This window comes from Macrotis lagotis, chromosome 1 (genome assembly GCF_037893015.1).
Source record: "Macrotis lagotis isolate mMagLag1 chromosome 1, bilby.v1.9.chrom.fasta, whole genome shotgun sequence".
Classification (NCBI taxonomy): domain Eukaryota; kingdom Metazoa; phylum Chordata; class Mammalia; order Peramelemorphia; family Peramelidae; genus Macrotis; species Macrotis lagotis.
The window spans coordinates 188,823,253-188,849,072 of record NC_133658.1 but is presented as its reverse complement, the minus strand read 5'-3'; the positions used below and the strand labels follow the sequence as shown (position 1 = coordinate 188,849,072).

The window sequence follows — 25,820 nt, the reverse complement described above, 5'->3', positions numbered from 1 at the left end:
AAGGTTTTGGAGTTTCACATTTTTCTCCCTCCCTTCCCTCCCCTCCCCTCTCCTGCAACAAAGCAATCGAATATAGGTTCTATATGTAAAACCATGTTAACATAAGTCCTCATTAATCAAGTTGTGAAAGCAGAATCAAAACAGTAAATAATGGAGAGAAAAAATAAGACAACTTCTGTAAAATTAAAGATAGTAAGCTTTGGTCTGCATTTAAACTCCACAGTTCCTTCTCTGGATATGGATGGTATCTTCCATCACAAGTTTTTTAGAATTGCCTTTACTTATTGTACTGCTGAAGTGAACAAGTCCATCACCCAATGTTGGTATTATTGTGTGTAATGGTCTTCTGGTTTTACTCATTTCACTCAGCATCAGTTCATGCATGTCTTTCTGGGCTATTCTGAAGTCCTGTCCCTCATGATTTCTTATAGAATGATACGAGTTCCATCACATTCATATACCATCATATGTTCAACTATTCCCCAACTGATTGGTATTCCCTCAATTTCCAATCCTTTGGCACTATGAAAAGAGCAGCTATAAATTTTTTTGTACATGAGTTTTTTTTCATCCTTTGACATCTTTTTGAAATACAGACCCAGTAGTGGTATTGTTGCATCAAAGGAACATGCAGTTTTATTGCCTTTGGGCCATAATTCCAAGTTGTGTAGCATACTTTTTAAAGTTTTAAGTTCCTGGAGGCTTTTGGTCTGTTTTCTATGGCAATATGGTGAAAATATTAAAATATCCTGCATGAATGTACATTATAATCTTTCCCTAATCTGTATTTTAGTAAAGTGAATCAAGAGAACTATGTAGCCTATACTGTACTCAAGAAAGTACCTCCAAGACTAAATAATCAATCATTCCCACAGGACTTGAGAACACCTGTGTTGTCCTACTTGCATGGTCACAATTGCTAAAATTGTTGTATTATCTACCATTGGTGGAAGATCACTCAAGTCTCCAGAATGACTCTATGAGCCACTTTCCTGTTCCTTTCCCACTGAAATAATCCCAAGATTTGCAAAATCAGTTCCTTGCAATGAAAATAATTATTTAGACTACTACTTGATTACCAGCATTCTGTCTCTAGTCTATTATGTCCAGAATAGAGACTGACTTAGTAAAAAAAAATTATTTTTTTTTTTACCACTGACAAGGATATTACCAGGCAGCCCAAACTGGGTGTGACAATTACACCCTTAACAAGAATTGAAAATCTTTACATTACTCATTAACAACCATCAGTAATATAGGAAATTCAAAGATTTCATCAGTTGAACCTTTTATTAATCAAATCTTTAAATCAAAATAACTGGCTTGTTTCAATGTTACTCCAGATGGAGGTATAGTTTAAATAACCAAAGACACTCTTCTTGGTATGACCAAGTCCTACATATTTATTAAGAGGATAGGGTAGGGGCGGCTAGGTGGCGCAGTGAATAGAGCACTGGCCTTGGAGTCAGGAGTACCTGGGTTCAAAATCTGACCTCAGACACTTAATAATTACCTAGCCATGTGGCCTTGGGCAAGCCACTTAACCCCATTGCCTTGAAAAATAAAAAAAAAGTAATAAAAAAAAGAGGATAGAGTAACTTGGGTTTTGAGGTCTCCATGCAAGTCCTAAAAGGGAATCTTTCTAACTAATAGAGTAACTTGATTAACTAATTATAAATTCTGTTTCTAGTTGTAGTTCTCACACACATTCTCTCTCATTTGTTCAGCAATCCTGCTAAGGAAGTGTAAGTATTAAATTTATTTTTAAAATGAGGGAAAAGGCTTCCAGGATAAGAGATTCAAAGTTAAAATAAGGTTAGGACACAAGTCACTTTGAAATTCAACTTGTATTGAAATTTTATTGGCAAAAACAAGACCAGTCAATGGCAGAGGGTTAAGTTTTGTGTTCAGCATCAATATCAGATTAGCATTAGATGTTGGTAGGGGGCCTTGTAAATAATAACATTTCATTTTTTAAAATAACATCAATTGGGAGGAAAAAACCCTCAAAGATTTTTTTATGGTTTGCTACCCACCCCTCAATCCTCTATCCCAGAGTTCTACTCTACCTCTCATTGTTATACCTAGAATGCTTAAAAAGAAAATATCTCACAAATAAATTGCACAGATTCACAGATGCCTTTACAAATGTCTGCATTTTAATTGCAAAGCTTTAACTTTTAAGATATTTTTCTTTTAACTCCTGTCAAAATATATCCCTTTCTCTTTTCAAGGTGAAAATGGAATATTAACTAGGCATCTTTCTTAATATAAAACATGAAAAAGACATTGTTTTCTGGAGCCAGGTACCTGTACCCTTTATTAATCACTGACAGGTCAGAAAATGAGAACTTCTCAAGTAAAGGAAACCTAGAGAAACAACCTTAGAAACTTCTTGAATAAGTCCCACACCATTTATGTTTTTATTCTGAACTTAAATACCAAAAAAGAAGTATTTCCATGTAGAGAAGACACAAAAAGCAAACTGTACAAAAATGCAATTCTACATTGCTTTAAAAAAAAAAAAAAGTATAACAATTCCACATTTTACCTTCCAAACTGTCTTTTTGTGGTGTGTTATTCTTTCTGGACTTTCTTCTGTTCCCTTCTGTGCAAGCCCCATTCAGTTTCACATATAGATCAACCAGCACCAAAGAAAGGGAAAAAGGAATGTATTCCTTAACAAATAGACAAAATACATTAAGGAAGCTGTTCTTGAGTGACCTGAACCTCATTAGGCAATTCTGATACCACCTTGGGTTGGCAATCAGGGCACCACCAGGTGAGTCTCTGAAAACCATTTGGAGCCTCAAAGCTATCCTTCATGACTGGGTGTCCGGCAGGGCACCACTCTTTCTGGTAGATCAGATGGTGCTGTGGTTTCCCCTCCATTTTTTTCTGAAGCCAAGCAACACTGAAACTCACAACGTTATCCAGCAAGGATTCAAGATCCAAAGGAGTTAAGCAAGAACCTAAAGAGAGGGGATGGATTCTGGCCAAGTACAGAACTTCATTCTTAATGATGTTTCCTACAAACCATAGATGAAAGAAGAAGAAAAAAAAACAAATATGAGGAAATACAAATTTGCAAATTATAGCAGAAGGGTAACTGAACTCAATTATTCATCTCAACTTCCAATGAGAACTGCTTTGAGTGATCAGTAGTAGTCTCTCTCCTGAGGAAGGCCCTTGTCTTACAAGTAGAGCACTGATACTCTGAATCACAGAGGGAAGGCGAGATCAGCTCAACAATTTTTAAAATATAGGGGATAGTTAGTATTGAGCTGGTCATAGGAAATTATAACACTTAACACAGAGAGAGAGAGAGAGAGAGGCAATATGGCCTAATAGAGAGGACAAACCTCAAAATCCACCTGAATCCATGTCCTTCCTCTGACACAATCTACTGAATATTAGGCAGATCTCTTAACCTCTCAGTGCCTCCCACACATCAAAGTTTCTTTATTCAGAGGTCTCATGAAAGCATAGCTACAGTCCCAAAACAAAACAAGTTAGCATTAATAGGGGACTGAGAATGAATTAAAAAAACACATTGTCTGTGGCCAAAGGCAGGCAAGTTTCCTCCTATTAGCAGCATAAAGCTCATCAGAGCACAGCAAATCACACTGTGTTCTCAAAGCACTTTCCACCCCTTCTTTCCCATGAGAGCCTTTTACTCTTCTGCAGTGGCTTATTTCACCTTCTTCTAGAACATATTTCCTTTGTGATACTATTTTACACATTTAAAAATGGAACCATATGCTTCACCATGCTGCCAAAAGAAGTTAAAACATTTTAAAACATATAAATTCCCTTTTTGTCAAGTCATACCCAAGCCTGCGAAGTATCTTTGGTCCAAAAGAGTAGAGCAAACAGGATTAGCCTGCTTCAAGGCTTCCAAAGCTTGTCTTCGATCAAACTCCTCAGAGAGAATATCTGAAGTTGGTTTGACCATTGGTCCTAAGCACCAGTACATTTGACAATTATAAAATGCCAGAAATCCCTTTGCAAAATGTAGAACCAACCTAGAAGACAAGAGATAATTTTTCAGCACAGTCCATCAACAGTTGAGCTCAAAAGAGAGCATTTATTGAGCACTTTCTACATACAAAAGAGTTTGGGGAAGTTATTTCAGAATGATACAAGAAACCATGGATGGAAAAAAATGAAATCAGTTAAGTATTAAGAACATTCAGAAGAAAAAAGTTCAGAAGGGTTCACAAAGAAGGTCATTTTGTTACTTAAAAACTTTATGTATGCCTTTGATCTAGCAATACCCCTACTGGGTCTATATCCTGAAGAGATTACAAAAAAGGGTAAAATCATTCCTTGTACAAAAATATTCATAGCAGCTCTGTTGGTTGTGGCAAAGAATTGGAAATTGAGTGAATGTTCATCAATTGGGAAATGGCTGAACAAACTGTGGTATGTGTACATTATGGAGAGCTATTGTTCTATTAGAAACCAGGAGGGATGGGAATTCAGGGAAGCCTGGAAGGATTTGCATGAACTGATATTGAGTGAGACGAGCAGAACCAGAAGAATATCGTATACCGTAACAGTAACATGAGGTGATGATCAACCTTAATGGACTTGCTTATATCAACAGGGAAACAAACAGGCCCAAATTTGGGGTATTTGTGATGGAGAATGCCATCTGTATCCTGAGAAAGAATTGTGGAGTTTAAATAAAGACCAAAGACTATTACACCTTCAATTTTTAAAAAAGTTGTCTTATGTACTATGTAATTTTGCTAGCTCTTATATTTTTTCCCCTCAAGGATATGATTTTTCTCTCAACACATTCAATTTTGATTAATGTATAGCATGGAAACAATGTAAAGATTATCAGACTGTCTTCTGTGGTGAGAGGGAAGGGGGGTTGGAGGAAAATTGTAAAATTCAAAACATTACCAAAAAATGATAGGTAGAAACTATTGTATATAATTGGAAGATATTTATATTAAAAAATAAAACAAAAGACATCAAAAAACTCTATGTATGGAAATATTTAACATGATTGTGCATGTATACCAACATCCAATCACTTGCTGTATGGAGAAGGGAAGAGGAAAGGGAGAAAAATGTAAAATTCAAAACCTTACCAAAAAAATGAAAGTTGAAAATTATCTTTAAATGTAAATGGAAAAAATTTAAAAAGAAAACTAAGTAACAAACTCTGTATGTTTCATATGCAATCTCTTGTGTCCTTTGTATACTGGAATGTTTTTGTTTGTTGATGTGTATTAATCAAAACAAAAATTAAAAAATTAAAACAGGCAGAGGAATGCAGTAGGAAGAAGCCTGGCTTTGGAAGTGCCAGCCACAAGAGCACTTAGGGTGGCTTCCTCAAAGCTAAGATCTCACTTTCACTCCCGGATTTATGGTGTCTGCCCTGCTAGGCCAGAGCTCTTTCTAACAACTAAATAAGGACCCAAATTCTAGATTTAGCTCAGGCACTAACTTCAACTAGCCCTAGGAAACATTTCTCTTCTTTTACTCCTAAAGACAATGTGAAGATGAAAAATCATAGCACCTCATTTCAAACTGCTTAGAAAAAAGTGCTAATAACAAGAATGGAGAGGGTGGGATGAATATATTATTAGGCATAAGAACCCTCATATTTTCCACCAATTTCATACTGTCATTAAAAATCATTATTAGAAAAAGAAAAAATTTTTCATTTTACAACTACGGAAAATACTCACCAATCTTAAAGAAACAGTGACTTAACCTATCAAATTGATTACTATAACCAAAAGGAAAAAAATAACAAATGTTGGAGAGACTATGAAAAAATTGAGACATTAATGCATTTATGGTAGAGATTCTGTAGAATAATTTGAAACTATGCCCAAAAGACTTTCAAACTGGCATACCCTTTGAGTCAGCTATACTGCTGCTGGGTCTTTATCCCAAAATAAGGGGAAAGGACCTATTTGAAACAAAAATATTTATAGAAACTTTTTTTTTTTATAGAGGCAAAAGAATTGGAAATTTAGGAATTGCCCATCACTTAGGGAATGGCAAACAAGCTATTTTATATGATTGTAATGGAATATTACTGTGCTATAAGAAACGATGAGCAGCCAGAAGTCAGAAAAACATGGAAAAACCTTATTTTTCACCTTTTTTTGGGGGGTGGGGGTGGAGGGGTCCCTTTAAGTTCTGTCTTCCATCATGTGGTTAATATAATAACATGCTTTGTATTATTAAACATGTCTAACATATCAAATTGTTCATCCTAATTAGAAGGGAGGGGGAAGGAGAAAATTTGGAATTGAAACATTCTTTTTTAAATGAATGCTTGGGGCAGCTAGGTGGTGTAGTCGACAGAGCACAGGCCCTAGAGTCAGAAGGACCTGAGTTCAAATCCAGCCTCAGACACTAATTAACCTCTGTGTGACTTTGGGCAACTCATTTAACCCCACTGCCTGGCCCCCCAAAAAAACAAAAACAAATAAATGAATGCTTAAAATTCTTTACAAATAACTGGGAGAAAATAAAATATTATTTAATTAAAAAAGAAACTTTTCCAAAGACTTTACAATAAATCTAAGTTAGCACCTGGATTTCAATTCTTGGTGCACTAGTTAGCCTATACAAACATGCTGTGAAAGGAAATAAAATTTTTACTTACATACAGACAAAAAATAGACTCTCAGACGCTTCAACCCCAGTTGATTTTGAGAACACCCTGCCCAAACTAATACCTGGGTAAAGGGTCCTTCCAGTCTCCCCTCTTGTTGGCTTTTGTGGCTCTGGAGAAGTCATTTGCCCGAACGCTACCAAACATACCAAAATGGAAGCAAAGCCAAGGCCCAGAATTTGGGGAAGTATTTAACCACCAAGGCTTAATAACAAGATCCTTTTCTTCTTCCCCAAGCTCAAGTGCTTTAGTGGTTGAAGATGAATTAGGAACTTCTTGTCCATCCAGCCCTGAGGTAGATTCAAGTTTATGATCACTTGTCCCTTTGGGGATATTCATTTCCTTTTGATGATGCTTTAGCATTAGGAAACTGTCAGGAATATTAGGTCCCAAATCTTTAGTTAGGCCAAAATTAAGATATAAATTCTTTCCAAGGACCTAGAAGAAAGAACAGGTTTGAAATTCATTAGTTTTAACTTACAATGCTTTAGAGAATACATGTCTAGAGGGCTATATCCCAATGGAAGATTTCTGGTTTTCCCACAATTTGTACTCTTTGTCCCATACACTTGCTCCGAATTCCTGTAGCAAAGAATGCCTTTTCATTTATTTGGAAGCTAATCAAGTATTGCCTTCTGTTACTGCAATAAAATATTATTTCTTACATTGTTAGAACATATTACTAGAGCAGGTTCCTAGTATCAAAACAGGGATTTTCCTTTTCTTCCCAGGTTTCTCTATTTGGTCACTCATGTCCTAACTGCTGCTCAGCAAAGCAGTATGGTCAGAATACTCTGTTTCCCTTCCCTCACAAATCTATATTGGAACCAAAGCAGTTGTACTGGTAGACATAGGTTCAAATGCAGGCTGCACCCAAAATAAAATCAATATACGATATAGCACTCCTATCAAATAACACTATTATGAAATACTTTTACAGCTATTTTTTTCCCCAAATGGAGTGAGAACATAAGAATGGAGATGGTAACTAAGGAGGATCATACCTTCAGAATTCTGTGGTGGAATGTAAGAACCAAGAGCTGTGTTTTCATTTTGGTTTTGTATCTCTAGGATATTTGTCTTTTATTCTCAAAGAAGACCATGACTTCAGGGAGGGGGATGCCATGACAAGCACATGAATTTGATTTGAGAGGAGGGAGGCTGTGCAAAGTCATAAGCCTCACTTTCTCCTCCAGAGTCATCCAAGTCCAGTGGCTAGAAATGAATCAGTATGACTAGAGATGGCCCTGGATTCAAGGTAATCAAGGTTAAGTGACTTGCCCAAGGTCACACAACTAGTGTCAAGTGTCTGAGGCAGGATTCTAACTCCCATCCTCCTGACTCCAAAGCCAGTGCTCTAACCATTGCCTTCAAGTTAAATTCACTTGTCAAACAGGTACTTGTTATCAATTAGGATGACAGCATAAGGTGTCAGAATGATACCAAACATAAAAACCCACCTACCTGTGAGTCCTGAAGCCGTAGCATCTCTAACATTTCAGGGTTTATCTTCTTACTACTGCCCCCAACATTGACCACCAGCTGTCCCACAAATGGAGCCACCAACTGGTGGAACTTCCTCAGAGATGGCCCTTCAGGCATTCCTGCCAACAGAAAAGAAAAGCAGAGACAGTCAGTGAGAGTCAATTCCCTATTATATAACGTTAGAGAGCATCTAAAATGGTCAAACTGAGGCCCAAGTTCCCAATGATGGCAGAGCTGGCATAAGAGATACTTCTTGCTAGCTAAGACAGGATACGACATCTCTCAAAATGTTAATTAATGTGTAGGGTAAAGTGAGATAAAAAGTAATTAGACACTCTCTGCTGTCACAAAGCTTACATTCTACTAAGGGGGTAAAAATAAAAATACATAACACATAATGACTTAAAAGCATCAGACAGCTAAATGCCAGTGTACCATATGAGATCTGAATACAAATGAGATGACACAAAACAAGTCGATCAGGGAAGACTGTTAAAGAAATGGCATTGAGTTCAACAAGTCAGGTTGGTTGGGAGTTTAGAGGTTGAAGCATTAGGATGGACATTCCAAGTTACAGCATAATGTATGAGATGAGGAATATCAGAAAAAAGAGAACCATCTAGGGTCCCCTCTATTATTTGACTCAAATATTAGTTGTAGGATTTCCAACTAAGAAGATAACATAAAGGTAAAAAGAGACGCAACTCTGCAGCAATTATCTTAAAAAGAGCATCAGGGGGAAAATAATGGCATAAAACTAGGTAAAAAGAATATAAAATTATCCCTACTTGCTGGTGATATGAAGGTTTAAATAAAAAATCTTAGTAAATTGGTAACTTGAAATAATAGCTTCAGGAAATTTAAAGCTACAAAATAAACACAACAATCAACAGTTTTTCATATGATAATTAAATTTAAGATAATAATAGAAAGGAAAATTCCATTCCAAATAACTATTGAATAAATCATCTGGGAATAAATCTACCAAAGAATATAAAATTATTATTATAAAGTTAAGGAGCTAGAGAAATATTCAAGGCTTATACATGGTCACACTAATACAATAAAAATTATAAAAGTAACAAAGTTATTCAGTTTTTCATGCTATATCAGATTACCAAAAGAATACATTACAGAAATCAACATGAAATGAAATTCATTGTGAAAAATAAAAAACTGAAAATATAGAAGGAAATAATTAAAAGTAGAAAGAAAGAAACCAGTAAAAAAAATGACAATTCATTTTAATACTTAACAGATTCATCAGATGGCATGGCATGTATTTACTAAAAGGAAATGCTAAAAAGGTTAGCGATAAAAAGTGATGATAATAAAGCTATAATAGTGAGGGATTTCAATGTACCCCCCTCCCAAAGATAGACTAATCTAATAAAAAATAAAAAAGGCTTTCAATAAAGTTTTGGAAAACAGACATGACATCTCTCAGAATTACTGAATAAGAATAGAAAAGTATTTTCTAAAGTATTCAATCTAAGGTAAACTGGGCAACTTTATAAAAATTGACCATTAAGGCATTAACAACCTTACAAACAAATGGAGAAATATTAAAACACATACTTTATGGGGAGGCTAGGTGGCGCAGTGGATAAAGCACTGGCCCTGGAGTCAGGAGTACCTGGGTTCAAATATGGTCTCAAACACTTAATAATTACCTAGCTGTGTGGCCTTGGGCAAGCCACTTAACCCCATTTGCCTTGCAAAAACCTTAAAAAAAAAAACACATACTTTACTAACCATGATGGAAAAACAACTTTTTTTCTTTTTTTCTTAACAAGTCATCCTCCTTGGGGTGGGAGGGTGTCCCGCCAGAGCAAAAGAACTTCAGCCTCTTGGAGGCAGCCCCAAGGTGCTGGGAGCCACGGCTCAAAGCAGCGGGGGAGTCTCCTGAGCTACACTCCCTGGAGCACCGGGCACATAGTGCAGCAGGGGGGACCTCTGCCAGAGCAAGCTCGTGGAGCCCAACCCTCAGGACACACAGCCAACAGCTTGGTCTTTGGGCAGCCCAGATCCAGTAAGCAGGAGCCCCCAGGGCATGAGCCCATTAAGCTGAGGGAGGGGAGTGAAGAGAAACTGCGAGCTCTGTCCTCTGCCCCTGGAACAGGACACTGACCACATTTAGATCCTGATTGCAGTCTAGGCCCCCCCCCATAGAACAGCAGGGCCCCCCCCCACCTCAGCCCCATGGCAGAGGGGTGTGCTTATGGTCATTCACAGACTAGGAGGAAGGACAGAGCCTCACACACTGAGATCCTTGTGGGGGTGTCCCAAAAGCTCAGGAAGCACCCCAAAACCAGGCCCAGGCTGGGAAAATGAGCAAACAGAAAAATAAGAGGAACACCATTGAGAAATATTTTCCAAATGAGCCCAAGGATCAAAATACTTAGTCTGAAGATGAGGAAGCACAAGCTCCTGCATCTAAAGACTCCAAGAAAAACAGAAATTGGGCTCAGGCTATGACAGAGCTCAAAAAAGACTTTGAAAATCAAATGAGGGAGCTGGAAGAAAAACTGGGAAAAGAAATGAGAGAGATGCAGGAAAAACATGAAAATGAAGTCAGCAGCCTAGTCAAGGAAATCCAAAAAAAAGCTGAAGAAAATAGCATGCTAAAAACCAGCTTAGGTCAAATGGATAAAACAGTTCAAAAAGTTATGGAGGAGAAGAATGCTTTAAAAAGCAAAATTGGCCAGATGGAAAAAGAGATAAGAAAGCTCTCTGAGGAGAACAAATCCTCCAGACAAAGAATAGAATTCAGGGAGATTGATGAATTTACCAGAAATCAGGAATCAATACTTCAAATCCCAAAAAATGAAAAATTAGAAGAAAATGTGAAATATCTCATTGAAAAAACAATTGATATGGAAAACAGACTTAGGAAAGACAACTTAAAAATTATTGGAATACTTGAAAGTCATGATCAGGAAAAGAGCCTTGACATCATTTTCAAAGAATTACTACAGGAAAATTTCCCTGATATTCTAGAAGCAGAGGGCAAAATAGAAATGGAGAGAATCCACCAATCCCCCAGAGAAAGAGATCCCCAAAAACCAACCCCTAGGAATATTATAGCCAAATTCCAGAACTCCCAAGTCAAAGAAAAAATATTACAAGCAGCCAGAAGGACACAGTTCAAATATCGTGGAGCTGCAGTCAGGATCACACAGGACTCAGCAGCAACTACATTAGAAGCTCGTAGGGCTTGGAATATAATATACTGGAAGGCAAAAGAGCTTAGAATGCAGCCAAGAATGAACTACCCAGCAAGGCTGAATGTCCTCTTCCAGGGGAAAAAGATGGACTTTCAATGAACCAGGGGAATTTCAAGTGTTCCTTTTGGAATGGCCACAGCTGAACAGAAGGTTTGGTCTTCAGATACAGGACAAGGTGAAGCATAGAGAGTAGAGAAGGGAAAAATATGAGGGACTTAATGATGATGAACTGCATGTATTCCTGCATTGAAAAATGACACTGATAATACTCATATGAACCTTCTCAGTTAATAGAGCAGGTAGAGGGAGCTTTTATAGTTGAAGCACAGGAGAAAGCTGAATTCAAAGATAAAATATGGTGTAAAAATGGAGTCAATAGAAAAAAAGGGAAATATAATGGGAGAAAGAAAAAGGAGAGGGGGAATAGGCCAAGATATTTCATATAATAAGATTTTTCTTTGTTACAATGAGCTATTGCAATGATATGGAAGGGGGAAGGCAAGGGGGAATGAGAGAATCTTTGCTCTCATCAGAGATGGCTAGGAGAGGAAACAGTATATATACTCAATGGGGTATAGACATCTGGAGTAAGAAGGAGGGGGGGAGCAGGGGGAAGGGGTGGGGATGTGAATAAAGGAGGAGAGGATGGACCATGGCGGGGGGGAGAGTGGTCAGATATAACACATTTTCTTTTTTACTTCTTGCAAGGGGCTGGGATTGGATGGCCTGTCCGGGACCATAGGGGCAGGTGGATGCTGGGCCTAAGGGGTGGTATGGGGGGGCTCAGGGCCTCTTGGCCCCAGGACCAGGGATCTGTCTGCTGCACCACTCAGCTACCCTACAGCAGAATCCAAGTGAAAGGAGAGAGAAAATATAGTACATGGTAGTATAGAAATAAGAAAGGACGGAGTTGCGATCAGCAGTGGCAACGCTGTAAAAATATGGAAGTAACTTTTGTGATGGACTTACCATAAAGAATGTGATCCATCCACGACAGAGTTGTTGGTGTTGGAACAAAGACTGAAGCACATTTCTTATTATTATTTGGGGGAGGGGGTGCAGGCCAAATGGGGCTGGGTGGCCTGCCTGGAGATGCAAAGCAGGGTGATCATTGGTTGTCTGAGGCCAGATTTGGACCCAGGTGCTCCTGGCTCAAGGACCAATGCTCTGTCCGCCACCCAGCCACCCCTACTATTATTACTATTTTATTTTATTTTGGGTCTTCAAGTCTATATTTATGGGGGGAGGGGGTATTTCGTTTACTCTTAAACAAGAATACTTTATTAATGTTAAAAAAAAACCCATTTGTACAAAATGAGAATAACAAATAAAATAGTGATGATAAAAAATAAAATATTTGACAAATAAAAAAAAAGTCAAGTTAAAAATTAACTTGAGAAAACCCGGCCAAGATGGCAGATTAGCATAAGTACAATGAGCTGTTTCCTAACCTCAACCTTTGGAGTTGGAAAATGTACTAGACAGAATCCTCATGAGGAAATCCAAGAAAAAGTCACAGTGGGTCATACTTCCAGCCCAAGTCAGCAAAGGGAGACAAATAGAGAGCACTATGGACAGGGGGGCACAAGGAAAGGAAGGGATTGAAAGAGGACTGTGGCTATGAAATATTAGCAAAATAAGATCAGATCCATTCAAGGTTTTAGAATGAATTCCAACTGACAACTTTGCTGCATCAGTGATGTATTAAGGAGGGGACCACCTGTATATTCAAGGCTTTAGAGAAACTGGGAGGAAGGGAGGTACAAATTCAAAACTATGTAGCTTGGACCCCAGGAAAAGGACTGAGGTCTCAGTTCCAACTCCTAACCATTCCACAGAGGAATAAGCATGTCAGGAATCCCAAATGAAAAGGTTAGTCTGCAATTCTGTGTTTGATCTAGGAGAAATTTCTTTTTTCTTTTTTTTTTAAAGTTTTTGCAAGGCAATGGGGTTAAGTGGCTTGCCCAAGGTCACACAGATAGGTAATTATTAAATGTCTGAGGCTGGATTTGAACTCAGGTACTCCTGACTCCAGGGCCCATGCTCTGTCCACTGTGCCACCTAGACACCCCTAGGAGAAATTTCTACCTGCAAGGATAACTTTGACAACTGTCTAGAGTTGTTGAGACCCAAACCCAGATTAAGGACTTGAAAAACTCTGATCAGAAGAACAGCAATCAGATTTGCTCTAGAGTACTGAAAGGTTTGAAAATCACCACTCAACATCCTAAAATAGCAGCAATAGGGTCAAATCTTCCTTCCAGAATGCAAATGATCCAGTTCTAACACTAAGTCCAAAATTCACAAATAGACTAAAAGAATGGGCAAACAAAAAAAAAAAAAAATTATGGCATCAAGGATACAAGACACAAACCCAAAAGAAAATGACTTAGAAATCTACAAGCAAAATTTAAAACATAGAATGGGCGTAGACTTAACCAGAATTCTAGAAGATTTATTCTGTATTTTCTTTCACAACATTACTAAGATGGAAATGTTTTACACTACTGCACATTTATAACCTCCACCAAACTGCCTACCCTCAAAGGGAAGGAGTGAAGGAGAGAATTAGAAGCTCAAAATTTTAAAAATAAATGTTAACATTGGGTTTTTTTTGCAAGGCAAATGGGGTTAAGTGTCTTGCCCAAGGCCACACAGCTAGGTAATTATTAAGTGTCTGAGACCGGATTTGAACCCAGGTACTCCTGACTCCAGGGCTGGTGCTTTATCCACTGCGCCACCTAGCCCCCCTAACATTGGTTTTACACGTAATAGGAAAAATATTTTTAATGAAAACAGAGAATTCAAAACAAATTAAGAAATAAGAACCACGTAGAAACTCTTTTGTCCCCTCAACTTCCAATTCTTTGTCACTACAAAAAAAGCTGTTATAAATATTTTTGTACAAATTGATCTTTCCCTCTTTTTAATGATCTCTTTGGAATTCAAACCTAAAAGGGATATTGCTAGATCAAAGGGTATGTAGTTCTATTGCCCCCTGGGCATTTCCTGCTCTCCAGAATGGTTGATCAGTTCACAACTCCACCAACACAGTGCATCAGTGTCCCAGTTTACACATCTTCTCCAACACGGATCAGTTTCCTTTTTTGTCATTTTAGCTAATCTCACAGGTGTTGTGTTCCTCCTGGCTAGCTTGTCCTTTACTCAGAGGAATGTAGAAGAGGCTGGAGACAAAGATGGAAAGTTCTCCATTTATTCAACCTCAAGCAAGTATTTAAATACCTTTTTTTCACTCCCAATTCCAAGGCATTCTCTAATTACAAGTAAAACGTGCTAATTGACAGCAGGTGTTAAAAGTTTACTTAGTACTCCCACACACAATAATCCTTTACAAATAGATTTAAGACAGTACCTCAGTTACTTTAATTTGCATTTCTTTAATCAATAATGATTTAGAGCATTATTTGACTATAAATAACTAATTTCTTCATCTGAGAACTGCCTGTTCATATTCTTTGATCATTTATCAACTAGAGAATGACTGTATTCTTATAAATTTGATTCAGTTTTCTAAATATTTTAGAAATGAATCCTATATCAGAACACTGGCTGTGAAAATTATTTCCCACCTAACTACATTCCTTTTAATCTTGGTTGCATTGGTTTTATATGTGCAAAAAAAAAATTTTTTTAGGCTTTTTGCAAGGGAATGGGGGTTAAGTGGCTTGCCCAAGGCCACACAGCTAGGCAATTATTAAATGTCTGAGGCCGAATTTGAACTCAGGCACTCTTGACTCCAGAGCCAGTGCTCTATCCACTGCACCACCTAGCCGCCCCTGCAAAACCTTTTTAATTTATTATAGTCGAAATCATTCATTTTTGCAATTTATAATGTTCTCTATCTTTTGTTTGGTCATAAACTCCTCCCTTCTCCTTAGATCTGACAGTAGACTATTCCTTGTTCTCCTAATTGGCTTATGGTGTATCACCCTTTATGCCTAAATCCTGTACCCAATCAATTCAGGAATAGCTGAACAAATTATAGTATATGAATGTGGTGGAGTACTGTTATATAAGAATATGAACCGATGCTGAAAAAGCTTTTGACAAAATACAGCACCCATTCCTATTAAAAACACTAGAGAGTGTAGGAATAAATGGACTGTTCCTTAGAATAATTAGCAGTATCTATCTGAAACCATCAACAAGCATTATATTCAATGGGGAGAGGCTAGAGGCATTCCCAATAAGATCAGGGGTGAAACAAGGATGCCCATTATCACCACTACTATTCAATATCGTGTTAGAAATGTTAGCTTCAGCAATTAGAGAAGAAAAAAGAAATTGAAGGAATTAGAATGGGGAAGGAAGAGACAAAACTCTCACTCTTTGCAGATGACATGATGGTCTACCTAGAGAATCCCAAGAAATCATCCAAAAAACTACTGGAAACAATTAGCAATTTTAGCAAAGTTGCAGGATATAAAATAAACCCTCATAAATCCTCAACTTTCCTATATATGTCTAGCAAGATACAGCAGGAAGAGATAGAAAGAGAAATACCATTCAAAGTAACCTCAGACAATATAAAATACCTGGGAGTCTATTTTCCAAGACAGACTCAGAAACTTTTTGAAAACAATTATAAAACACTTCTCACACAAATTAAATCAGATTTAAATAACTGGGCAAATATCAACTGCTCATGGATAGGTAGAGCTAATATAATAAAAATGACAATTCTACCAAAACGAAACTACCTGTTTAAGTGCCCTACCAAACAAAATTCCAAAACATTACTTTAATGAGTTAGAAAAAGTTGTAAGTAAATTCATATGGAGAAATAAAAAGTCAAGAATTTCCAGGAATATAATGAAAAAAAGTGCAAAAGAAGGAGGCTTAGCCCTACCTATCTAAAATTATATTATAAAGCATCAGTCATCAAACTGTTTGGTATTGGCTAAGAAAGAGTGGTGGATGAGTGGAATAGACTAGGTGCAATAGCAGGAAAGGATTATAGTAATCTGCTGTTTGATAGACCCAAAAAGTCCAGCTATTAGGATTAAAAACTCTCTCTTCAATAAAAATTGCTGGGAAAATTGGAAGTTAGTATGGAAGAAACTTAGATTAGACCAACATCTCACACCCTTTACCAAGTTAAGATCCAAATGGATACAGGATTTAGACATAAAAAACAATATTATAAACAAATTAGAAGATTAAGGACTCGTAAGGGGAGCAGTTTATGACTAAGGAAGAGATGGAGAACATCACCAAAAACAAACTAGATTATTTCGATTACATTAAATTAAAAAGCTTTTGCACAGATAAAAACCACTGTAACCAAGAGCAAAAGAAATGTAGTAAATTGGGAAACAGTCTTTACAACTGATGATTCTGACAAAGGATTCATTTCTAAAATATACAGAGAACTGAATCATATTTAAAAAAAAAAAGAGCTATTCCCCAACTGACATATGGTCAAAGGATATGCAAAGGCAATTTACAGATGAGGAGATCATAGCCATATGAAAAATTGCTCTAGAGAAATGCAAATTAAAGCTTCTCTAAGGTACCACCTCACAACTCTCAGACTGGCCAATAGGACCAGAAAGGATAATGATCATTGTTGGAAGGGTTGTGGGAAATCTGGGACACTTACACTGCTGGTGGAGCTGTGAACTCATCCAACCTTTCTGGAGAGAAATTTGGAACTACACCCACAGGGCAACAAAAATGTGCATACCTTTTGATCCAGCAATACCACTACTGGGTCTTTACCCTGAAGAGATGATGAAAAAAGGGTAAAAACATCACTTGTACAAAAATATTTATAGCAGCCCTGTTTGTGGTGGCAAAGAATTGGAAATCAAGTAAATGTCCTTCAATTGGGGAATGGCTTAGCAAACTGTGGTATATGTATGTCATGGAACACTATTGTCCTATTAGAAACCAGGAGGGATGGGAATTCAGGGAAGCCTGGAGGGATTTGCATGAACTGATGCTGAGTGAGATGAGCAGAACCAGAAAAACACTGTACACCCTAACAGCAATATGGGGACGATGATCAACCTTAATGGACTTGCTCATTCCAACATTGCAACAATCAGGGGCAATTCTGGGCTGTCTGCAATGGAGTGCCATCTGTATCCAGATAAAAAGCTGTGAAGTTTGAACAAAGTTCAAGGACTATTCCCTTTAATTTAGGAAACGAAACCAGGTATCTTATTGTCTGATCTTGTTAATTCTTACACTTTTTGTTTCTTCCTTAAGGATATGATTTCTCTCTCATGACACTCAATTTGGATCAATGTACAACATGGAAACAAAGTAAAGACTGACAGATTGCTTTCCGTGGGGGGGGGGGGGGGGGGGGGGAGAGTAAGATGGGGGGGAAATTGTAGGACTGAAATAAACTTTAATAAAAATATATAAATAAATTTGAAAAAAAGAACATGAACCGATGCTGTATGAAGCGAGCAGAACCAGGAAAATATCATATACATTAACTGCAACATTGTGAGATGATCAGCTACGATGTACACAGCTCCTTTCATCAGTTCAGTGATCAAGGACAATCCTGAGACCTGTTATGAAGGATGGCATCTACATCTATAGAAAAAACTGAACCTGAACACAGAGCAAAGTATACAAAGTTCATTTTTTAAAACTTCTTTTAAGTTTTCTCTTTCTTTCTCAAGGTTTCCTGCCCTTGGTTGTAATTCTTTTTTCACAACTTGACTATTGTGGAAATATATTGAACAGTACTGCACATATATAATCTATATCTGATTGTTTGCTGCCATGAGGAAGGGAGGGAAGGGAAGGTGGTAAAAACATGGGGAACTCAAAAGCTTACAAAAAGATGAGTTTTGAAAACTATCTTTGCACATAATTGGAAAAAAGATAAAATAAAAATTAGAAAAAATTCTTGTCCAGCTAAAGGTCAATAAAAAATTCCTACAAATAAAATGAATATGTTTTAAAAAGAGCAAAAATATTGTCTCACGACAATATGACTCAACACTATACTGAACAAACTACCACAGGGATTTTTTTTTTTTACAGGGCAAGATATAACAAAATTTATTTTAAAAGAACAAGGTAAGGGGCGGCTAGGTGGCACAGTGGATGGAGCACCGGCCCTGGAGTCAGGAGGACCTGAGTTCAAATTCGAACTCAGACACTTAATAATTAACTAGCTGTGTGGCCTGGGGCAAGGCGCTTAACCCCATTTGCCTTGCAAAAAAAAAAAAACCTTAAAAAATGCCTGGGGCCAAGAAATGAAGCTTCATGGTCATGGAATAGCCAGGAAAACTGTATCACTGGAGCGAAGAGTATATGAGAGAAGGCTGGAGAGGCAGCAAATTATGAAGGGCTTTGAATGCAATCTCAGGGAAGGTACATCAATTAGTGTAAACTTTCTGAGTTCTTTCCTTCTCCATACAAATCCTGGAGGTACTGACAGGATTATTCAGGGTAAAACACTTAAGTACACAGTGTATATAACTGTGTGTGTATACACACATACACACAAATAGACCAGGGTAGTTTCTACATCCTCAACCTCCTGGGTCCAATGTGAGCCCAAGATTATGTTCCCAAAGCTTATGTATATCTTGGCCTGAACACCTAGGTCTCTGACCTTGTCTTCCCAAATTATTTCTATTTCAATAATTCAATAAGGATTTATCAAATGCCTTGTTAGGGCTACAGCTAAGCATTGGGTGATATATTAAAAAAAAATCCTACCCTCAAGTGCTAGACGAATGGGGAAGACAACGCGTAGACAAACACAAAGCAAGTTGGTAGAGAACAGCAACTCTGGGAGCGCAGGGGTTCTTAAGGAGATTGGGGGAGCGGAGGGCAGGGGTTCTTATGGAGATTGGGGAGGGGAGGGCAGGGGTTCTTATGGAGATTGGGGAGGGGAGGGCAGGGGTTCTTAAGGAGATTAGGGAGGGGTTCTTAAGGAGATTGGGGGAGGGGAGGGGTCTACTGACCTTTACAGAAGTTCACCTGAGATACCCACGAGGTTGCTGGCGCGTCCAGGGTTCCAGAACTTGCAAAACTCGGGTGGAAGTGGGCCCAAGAGGCTGCTGGAATGAAGAGGGGGGCTCAGGGGCTCGACCTGGGGCCCCGGAACCGGGACCCCCCAGGGAAAGCCGCCCCACCCTCGGCTTAACGGGCGAGACACGTCCCCCGGGATGGGGAGCGGGAGGCCGGGGGCAGGAGGGGAGGGAGCGGGCGGTAGCGGGCGGTAGCGGGCAGGAGCTGGCGGGCCTGGAGGGGCGGAGCCAGCCCACGTGGAAGCCACGCCCCGGGTGCCTCCGGCACTCTGCGGCTCCCAGCGGCTCCCGCGCGAGGAGCGCGTCCAATGGGGCGGACGGGGCAACGGAGGGCCTGCTGATTGGATAAGAGAACGGGGGGCGGGGTTAGGAGCGAGGTGGCGCAGCTGGGATGAAGCGGGAGGGGGGGGGGGAGGGGCGGTCAAGGCCAGGGAGAGGCGCTAAAAGGAAAAGAAGGGGAGATGGAGCCTAAGCCAAGTCCCCTCGTGCCCCGCCGTTACCACCAAAGGCTCGGCAGGAAGAGGCGGACAAAGGGAAAGCAATGGAGCACAGCCGGACTCGGCGTCTGTGGGGCCGCCGGCTGCTGCCTGCTCCTCTGCCCGTCCTACAGGCCTTGGCGGGAAGCCTCCCCGGGGGGGATTTAGGCACTCCCGAGGCCATCCGTTTCTCTCGGGGATTCCTCCTGCCTAAATTGTCCTTCTTTCTAGTTCCTTCTCTAGGGCCAGAACAGCTCAATCCTCCTTCCCTTTTTTCCTGGCAAGGCCGTGGGGTTAAGTGGCTTGCCCAAGGTCATTACTAAGCCGGGGGCCGGTGCTCCATCCTCTGCGCCACCTGGCCGCCCCCCTTTCCCTTTTCAAGAGCTTGATAAGAATACAGTTCCACAAGACTGAGCATCCCTGCTTTGTTTCACTTATTGGCTTCCAAGGACCGGCTAGGTCCTCCCAGACCTCAGCCTAATGTTTTGTTTCTTATCCATTTATCTTGTATGGATCTTCCTAAATTGTAGCAATTTAGAACTGAATACTGTGGTCTTCCAAGTGTTATCTGACCTGCTGCAGAGGATTGAACTGATTGGCTCACCCACTCCATCATCTTGGGCCGGGCATTTCATCTCTCCACCTCAGTTTTCTCCTTTGAAAATTAAAGTAGTTGGTCAATGGAAGGGAAGATCTAGTCGGAGGGCATGAGTTCAAATCTATGAGGCTTGCTGTGTCAGAAAAACTACTTAACCTCTTTGGTATTCATTTTTTTCTTTTGTAAAACCTGAGAGATAAGATGCTTATCTAATAGTTCTTCTAGATTTATGATCTTATGGTCTCCAAGATACTTTTAGATTTGACATTCTATACATCTCAGACAAAGAGAAAGACAGAAAAGAAGATGCCCTGCCTTCTTATAAGCCTTAGGTCCTCTCACTCAATCAGTAGCATTTATTATTATGTACTGGGCAATAGTCACAGATTTTTGCTTTGGGGGGATGGGGGGGGCGGAAGGATGGCGGCAGGATTGGTGCTAGTGCCTAGCCAAAAAAGGAATAGACCAAACTGTCAAAGAACCTGCTTTCTATTAGGGAGACACGTAGAAAGACGCAAACATACAAAATAAATACAGAGTCATTTGGAGGGGAAGGACTTGCAGCTTTGAGAATCTGGAAAGGCTTGATAATGGAGGTGGTACCTGAAATGGGCTTGAAAAAACTAGGAATACTAAGGAGTAGAGCTGAGGAGGTAGTACATCCCAGGTAATGGTGGAAAGCCATAGGAAGTGAAAGCAAATAAACATTGTATGGCTCTGTTAACTGCTTTACAAATGATACTTCATTCTATCCTCACAACAGCCATTTGAGATAGGTTTTGTAATGATCCTCATTTTACAGTTAAGAAACTGAAGCATCCTATTGCCCATTGGATAATGCCCTTGGAGAGGCCCCTAAAATCAAATAGTTAATGCAAAGGTATAGATCAAGTTTCATCCTTTGGATTAGGGTAGGCTTTAGAAAGTTACAAAGGAGCCCTAGGCTGTATAGTCAAATAACCTGAGTTTGAATCTTTTTATTTTATACCTGAGTGATTCTGAACAAGTCACTTAAGCCTCTCCTGGGCATCAGTTTTTTTATCTGTAAAATGAGGAGGACTGGACTCAATGTACCTGACAGTGGCTTCCAGCTCCAAATCTCACATCTAGCTATGGAAGATTTCAAAGGAAGATTAGATTCTTATGTTTCAATTTTACAGTAATTTTTGAAAGAAGTTCTAGAAAGTATACATACACGTAAACGCTCCCAAGTAGTATAAAAGTTTGAGTGAATGCACTATTTCACAATTTGTCTTTATGTCAGCATCTCAGGCCTGGTCCTTATAAAGTAATTATTAAATTTTAAACTTTGAAGCCACTAAGTAGGGAATCAGTGGTGATTTGGCAGCTAAAAACCAATGTTATCTTAGACTTCATCCAGAACAAGGAAAATGATGGTTTTGTTATACTTGTATGACCCATTTTGATTATTGTATTCACTTCTGGGTGCCACCCTTTAGTATACTGAAATGTTACTCAAAGTTCAGGGAACTAGGAATGTTTGGCTAAGAGAGACTTTGTTTATAAACCACTAAACTAGGTACACAAATGGATAGAGCATCTGGACCAGGAAGACTTGAATTCAAGATCTGTCTCAGAAGGCAGCTGTGAACCTAGCAAATCACTTAACTGATGACAGGGAAATGAGTGGTGCTTAGTGAGTGGTTTAACACCTGGTTCCAGGTATTCTTCAGTACATATGCCACAAGGGTGCCCCCCCCAAGGAGTGGCTAAAACAGTACTCTGCACATGGGTGGCATTCTACTCACTAGTCTTTCCTGTCCCAAAGGTCTTGACCTTCAAAGTGCAACATGGCCTTCCCTGTGCCCTGCTTCATAACCACTAGCTACCTTAGTTTCCTCACTTGTAAATTGGGGGTAATAATAGTACCTACCTGCCAGGGTTGTTATGAGGCTATGGTTTAGAAATTATGTAACTTCAGTCCCAAAGACCATTGGTATCAGATTCTCCCTTTATTGGTGGAGATGAATTTATGAACAAGACTCTTCACTCTACATCTGACTTCCAAGTTTTAAGGGAAGATAGAAGATTCCAATCCCACCTCAGGTGACTAAAGAAAAATCCTTTGGAAAGAAGCCAACATTAATGGAACTGGCAGTCTCCAACATGTCTATAATCCAGCTTGTTACACTAGAGATTTAGGGAGCTTCCCCTTGATAAGATACAGGACTGTTTGAACTGAGTTACCTCGTGACTAATGAGAAACTCTATTGTTTTATCCAGTATGTTTTCTCTTACAATGTCTTTGATTTCTGTTTTGCTTCAAATTGGTTAAATCTTATAAAGTGCTATGTGTGTTTGTTATGGAATTGGTTATTTGATAGAAAAGGGATCAAGCCTTGGATAAAAAGCTTGAGGTCCTTCTCCCCCATTAAGGAGATGTCAGAAGTTGAAGTGAAAATTATAACTACTAGACTAAGAATATTTAAGGGAGCAGAAAAATATAATTCTTGCCCAGTATCTTCCCGCCCCCCCCCCCCAGGAGATCAGAATGACTTCAGGTCCAACCTCCTGCTTCCCCTTCTGGCAAGAGGAGAAGGTGGGGAGAGAGAAAAGACAAAAACACTTATTCTGCCTCTTTTTTCATCCAGCCCCAAAATTACTTTGTATCTAGTCTTCCCATTCATCATAAAACCTTTATAAATAATAGCTATCACCTTTTTTAAGTACCTCAAAACAATTTTTAAAGCTATACTTAGAACAAAGACTAAATACCATTTTAGTACCATAATTACTTGCTATGTAAGTCACTTGGTTCCTCTTATACAATTTCCTCCCTTTACACCTTCTGCTTTATATTTAGCAGCTGCTTAAAATTTAGATGCTTAAAGACTTTTAGTTATTCAATAAAAACACTAAATATCTCCTTCTGGGTACTCCCAGTCCCTCATGCTTTCTGCAGCTGAAAATACTCAAGTAACCATTAACTCTTTTTAAAGAGAGATGCTCAAAATGTGTTGCTGGTTCACTCATGTAATTCCCTCCATTTCTATGATTAAGCCCTCCTATTACCCATTTGGATTCTGAAATTATGATTTTTTGAAAGCAGCACAAAAGTACAGCTAAACAGCCATCACTGTCCACTCCTCAAGGGCCAATCAACTTCTCTTATACTCCCTGGGTATCTCAGATCCCATGTAACTTCTCTCACCATTTCAGAATTGGTCAATCAGGAAATGAGGGGAAAATTGACAAAAGAGCATGGAAAAGATAGGAAAAGAAGTGGTTATGAACCAAAGTAGAGCTGGATGTGTATTCATTTTGTCATGGAAAGACATTTTCTACCCCATTCACATAATCTTATCCCTGGAGAAGCCTCAGTGACTGCTTTGTAATTGGCTGTAGACCTCAGATACTAAAGAAATTTTGGGCCCTCAGGCCTATCTCTTAAATGATAGCAGTGACCACATGAAACACAACTAAGAGATGAGATAGCCTAGATGCACTAAGAAATGGGAAACTCACCCTTGAAGTAAGATATTCTGTACCTCCCTGGAGATGTATAGATGGGAGCCTGGAGGAGAGACAGGTGTTGCTAATTGAACACAAAGGGATGGCAGAAGGGGAAGCATGAAAGACAGATATAGATTCAAATGTAAAGAGAAATTTTGAGTCTATGCTTTCTTTTTGTCAGTATGAGCCTTCTTTCCCAAACCACTTTGTCAACAAGTAGAAAGGCATTGTCTTTATTCCTGAATAAAGTGTTGGGCAGATACTATTGTAATTGGTTTCATTCTCGTTCTCTGCTAATTAAGTAGGATCAAATATTTATAGCTAAACAGAGCTTTTAGAGTCTTCTAGGACTTCTAAACAATGAGCAAACTAATTCACAGAAAAGTTTGGGGCTGTTGTGGAGCCAGATTATATCAGATTTCAAACTAATTATTAAATGTTAAATGTAAGCATTTACACTTTGGAAATTGGCATATGCAACAAATCAGGGCTTGAGGTATTGCTTGTTTATTGTCTAGACTCAAAAAATGGAGAAAATATTCATGATGCAGATTAAACTTAAAACTGTATCATATATTTTTGAAAATTTATCAACATTAGATGTAATTATTTGCCCAAGATCACGTAGATTATTATTTTTTTTTTTTTGCAAGGCAATGGGGGTTAAGTGGCTTACCCAAAGCCACAAAGCTAAGTAATTATTAAGTGTCTAATGCTGGATTTGAACTCAGGTACTCCTGACTCCAGGGCCAGTGTTCTATCTACTGCTCTATCCTAGCCACCCCATCACAGAGATCATTAATAGTAGAGCAAGGATTGACTCAGTTTCTTTTATTGAATCCAACATTCTTTTCATTGTTTTTCTCCCTAGAGCATATAACTGTTTCAGCATTTCTTTGCCAGTGTTGCCTGAGTACCTGTGGACTGAAACATTGTGAGGGTCCTTAAGGACAGAGAATATCTTTTGAAAGTTCTTGCATAGAGTTTAGCACATGGTAGGAGTTTTCTAAATACTTATCTCCCCCCCCCCTGCCTTTTGTATCCTCAAAGCTTAACAGAGTACCTGGATCATAAATAGGTCCTTAGAAAATGTTTATTGACTGACTGAGTTACATCTTTAGCAAAAGCAATGTACTTATATCATATAGCAAAAATAGTAACTAGCACCCCCAACTTCAGAGATATTTTTCTTCATAAATATACACAGCTTCTATCTGAAAACTTGTTTCTAGGGCTACATAAGCCCCTCAGCTGAGCCTGTGTTCCCTCTTCCACAGGTAATTACAATCCTTTACCTTCTTTAGTCTCTGGATAAGTTGTGTCTTCAGTTAATATTATTGAGATCCTTTCTGCTAGACCATTACCAAAGGTCTTTCAAAAAGAGTTATGATCCTTTATTGAGTGTCCTCAGAAGTTCTTTTCTTTGATTTTCAGGGCTTTAGTTCTTCTGCTATCCATTTTGGGAAGTTGATAGAAGATTTATCTTTGCTTTTTGACAAATTCCAAAACTCTTTCCTTCCTTAAAAAAAACCATGTTTGAACTTCTGGCCCAGACGGCAGAGAGAAGACAGGCACTGTGTTAAGTGCTCCTCTTTCGCCTCAAAAACATCATGAAAGAAACCTCTTAACAGAAATTTAATCAACAAAACCCAGAAAGAGAAGCTAGGAGAAGAACACCTACCAAGGTCTGTCTTGGGGGGCTGTAGGTGAACCAGGAGATGAGAGCAGAGGATCAGCTTGGGGACAGCAGCTGGGGAAAGCCAGAGGATCAGCCTTAACCATAGAGACTTCGGTGAGTGGTGAGTGTAAGATCCAACTTCAGCTGCAGTCTTTGGCCCTGGGGGAGAGGAGCTACTGGAGCATGAGTTCCAGCACAGAGTCTTA

The 25,820-nt window shown here is 39.0% G+C and overlaps 1 protein-coding gene across 2 annotated transcripts; it reads right to left on the bottom strand.

Annotated features, from left to right (window-relative positions):
- Positions 1 to 87: 87 nt before the first annotated feature.
- Positions 88 to 25,820, bottom strand: NEIL2 (nei like DNA glycosylase 2). Of its 2 annotated transcripts, XM_074209513.1 has the most exons (6): positions 25,618 to 25,820; positions 19,323 to 19,418; positions 8,114 to 8,253; positions 6,714 to 7,087; positions 3,832 to 4,025; positions 88 to 3,029 (listed from the first exon to the last, which is right to left on the bottom strand). In XM_074209513.1, the coding sequence occupies exons 3-6, from the start codon at positions 8,249 to 8,251 to the stop codon at positions 2,701 to 2,703; spliced, it is 1,035 nt and encodes a 344-aa protein (XP_074065614.1). In that variant the 5' UTR covers positions 8,252 to 8,253; positions 19,323 to 19,418; positions 25,618 to 25,820; the 3' UTR covers positions 88 to 2,700. The 2 variants fall into 2 exon arrangements, with proteins under 2 accessions (XP_074065614.1, XP_074065615.1); XM_074209514.1 differs by lacking the exon at positions 19,323 to 19,418.

Bases quoted from the DNA above. Each gene is read 5' to 3' on its own strand.
- NEIL2 (XM_074209513.1), bottom strand. From the start codon at position 8,251: ATGCCTGAAGGGCCATCTCTGAGGAAGTTCCACCAGTTGGTGGCTCCA. The intron at 4,026-6,713 runs GTATTAGTTTGG...CTTGTCTTCTAG, and splicing joins TGGAAGGACCCTTTACCCAG to GTTGGTTCTACATTTTGCAA. The intron at 3,030-3,831 runs GTATGACTTGAC...TATGGTTTGTAG, and splicing joins AAGATACTTCGCAGGCTTGG to GAAACATCATTAAGAATGAA.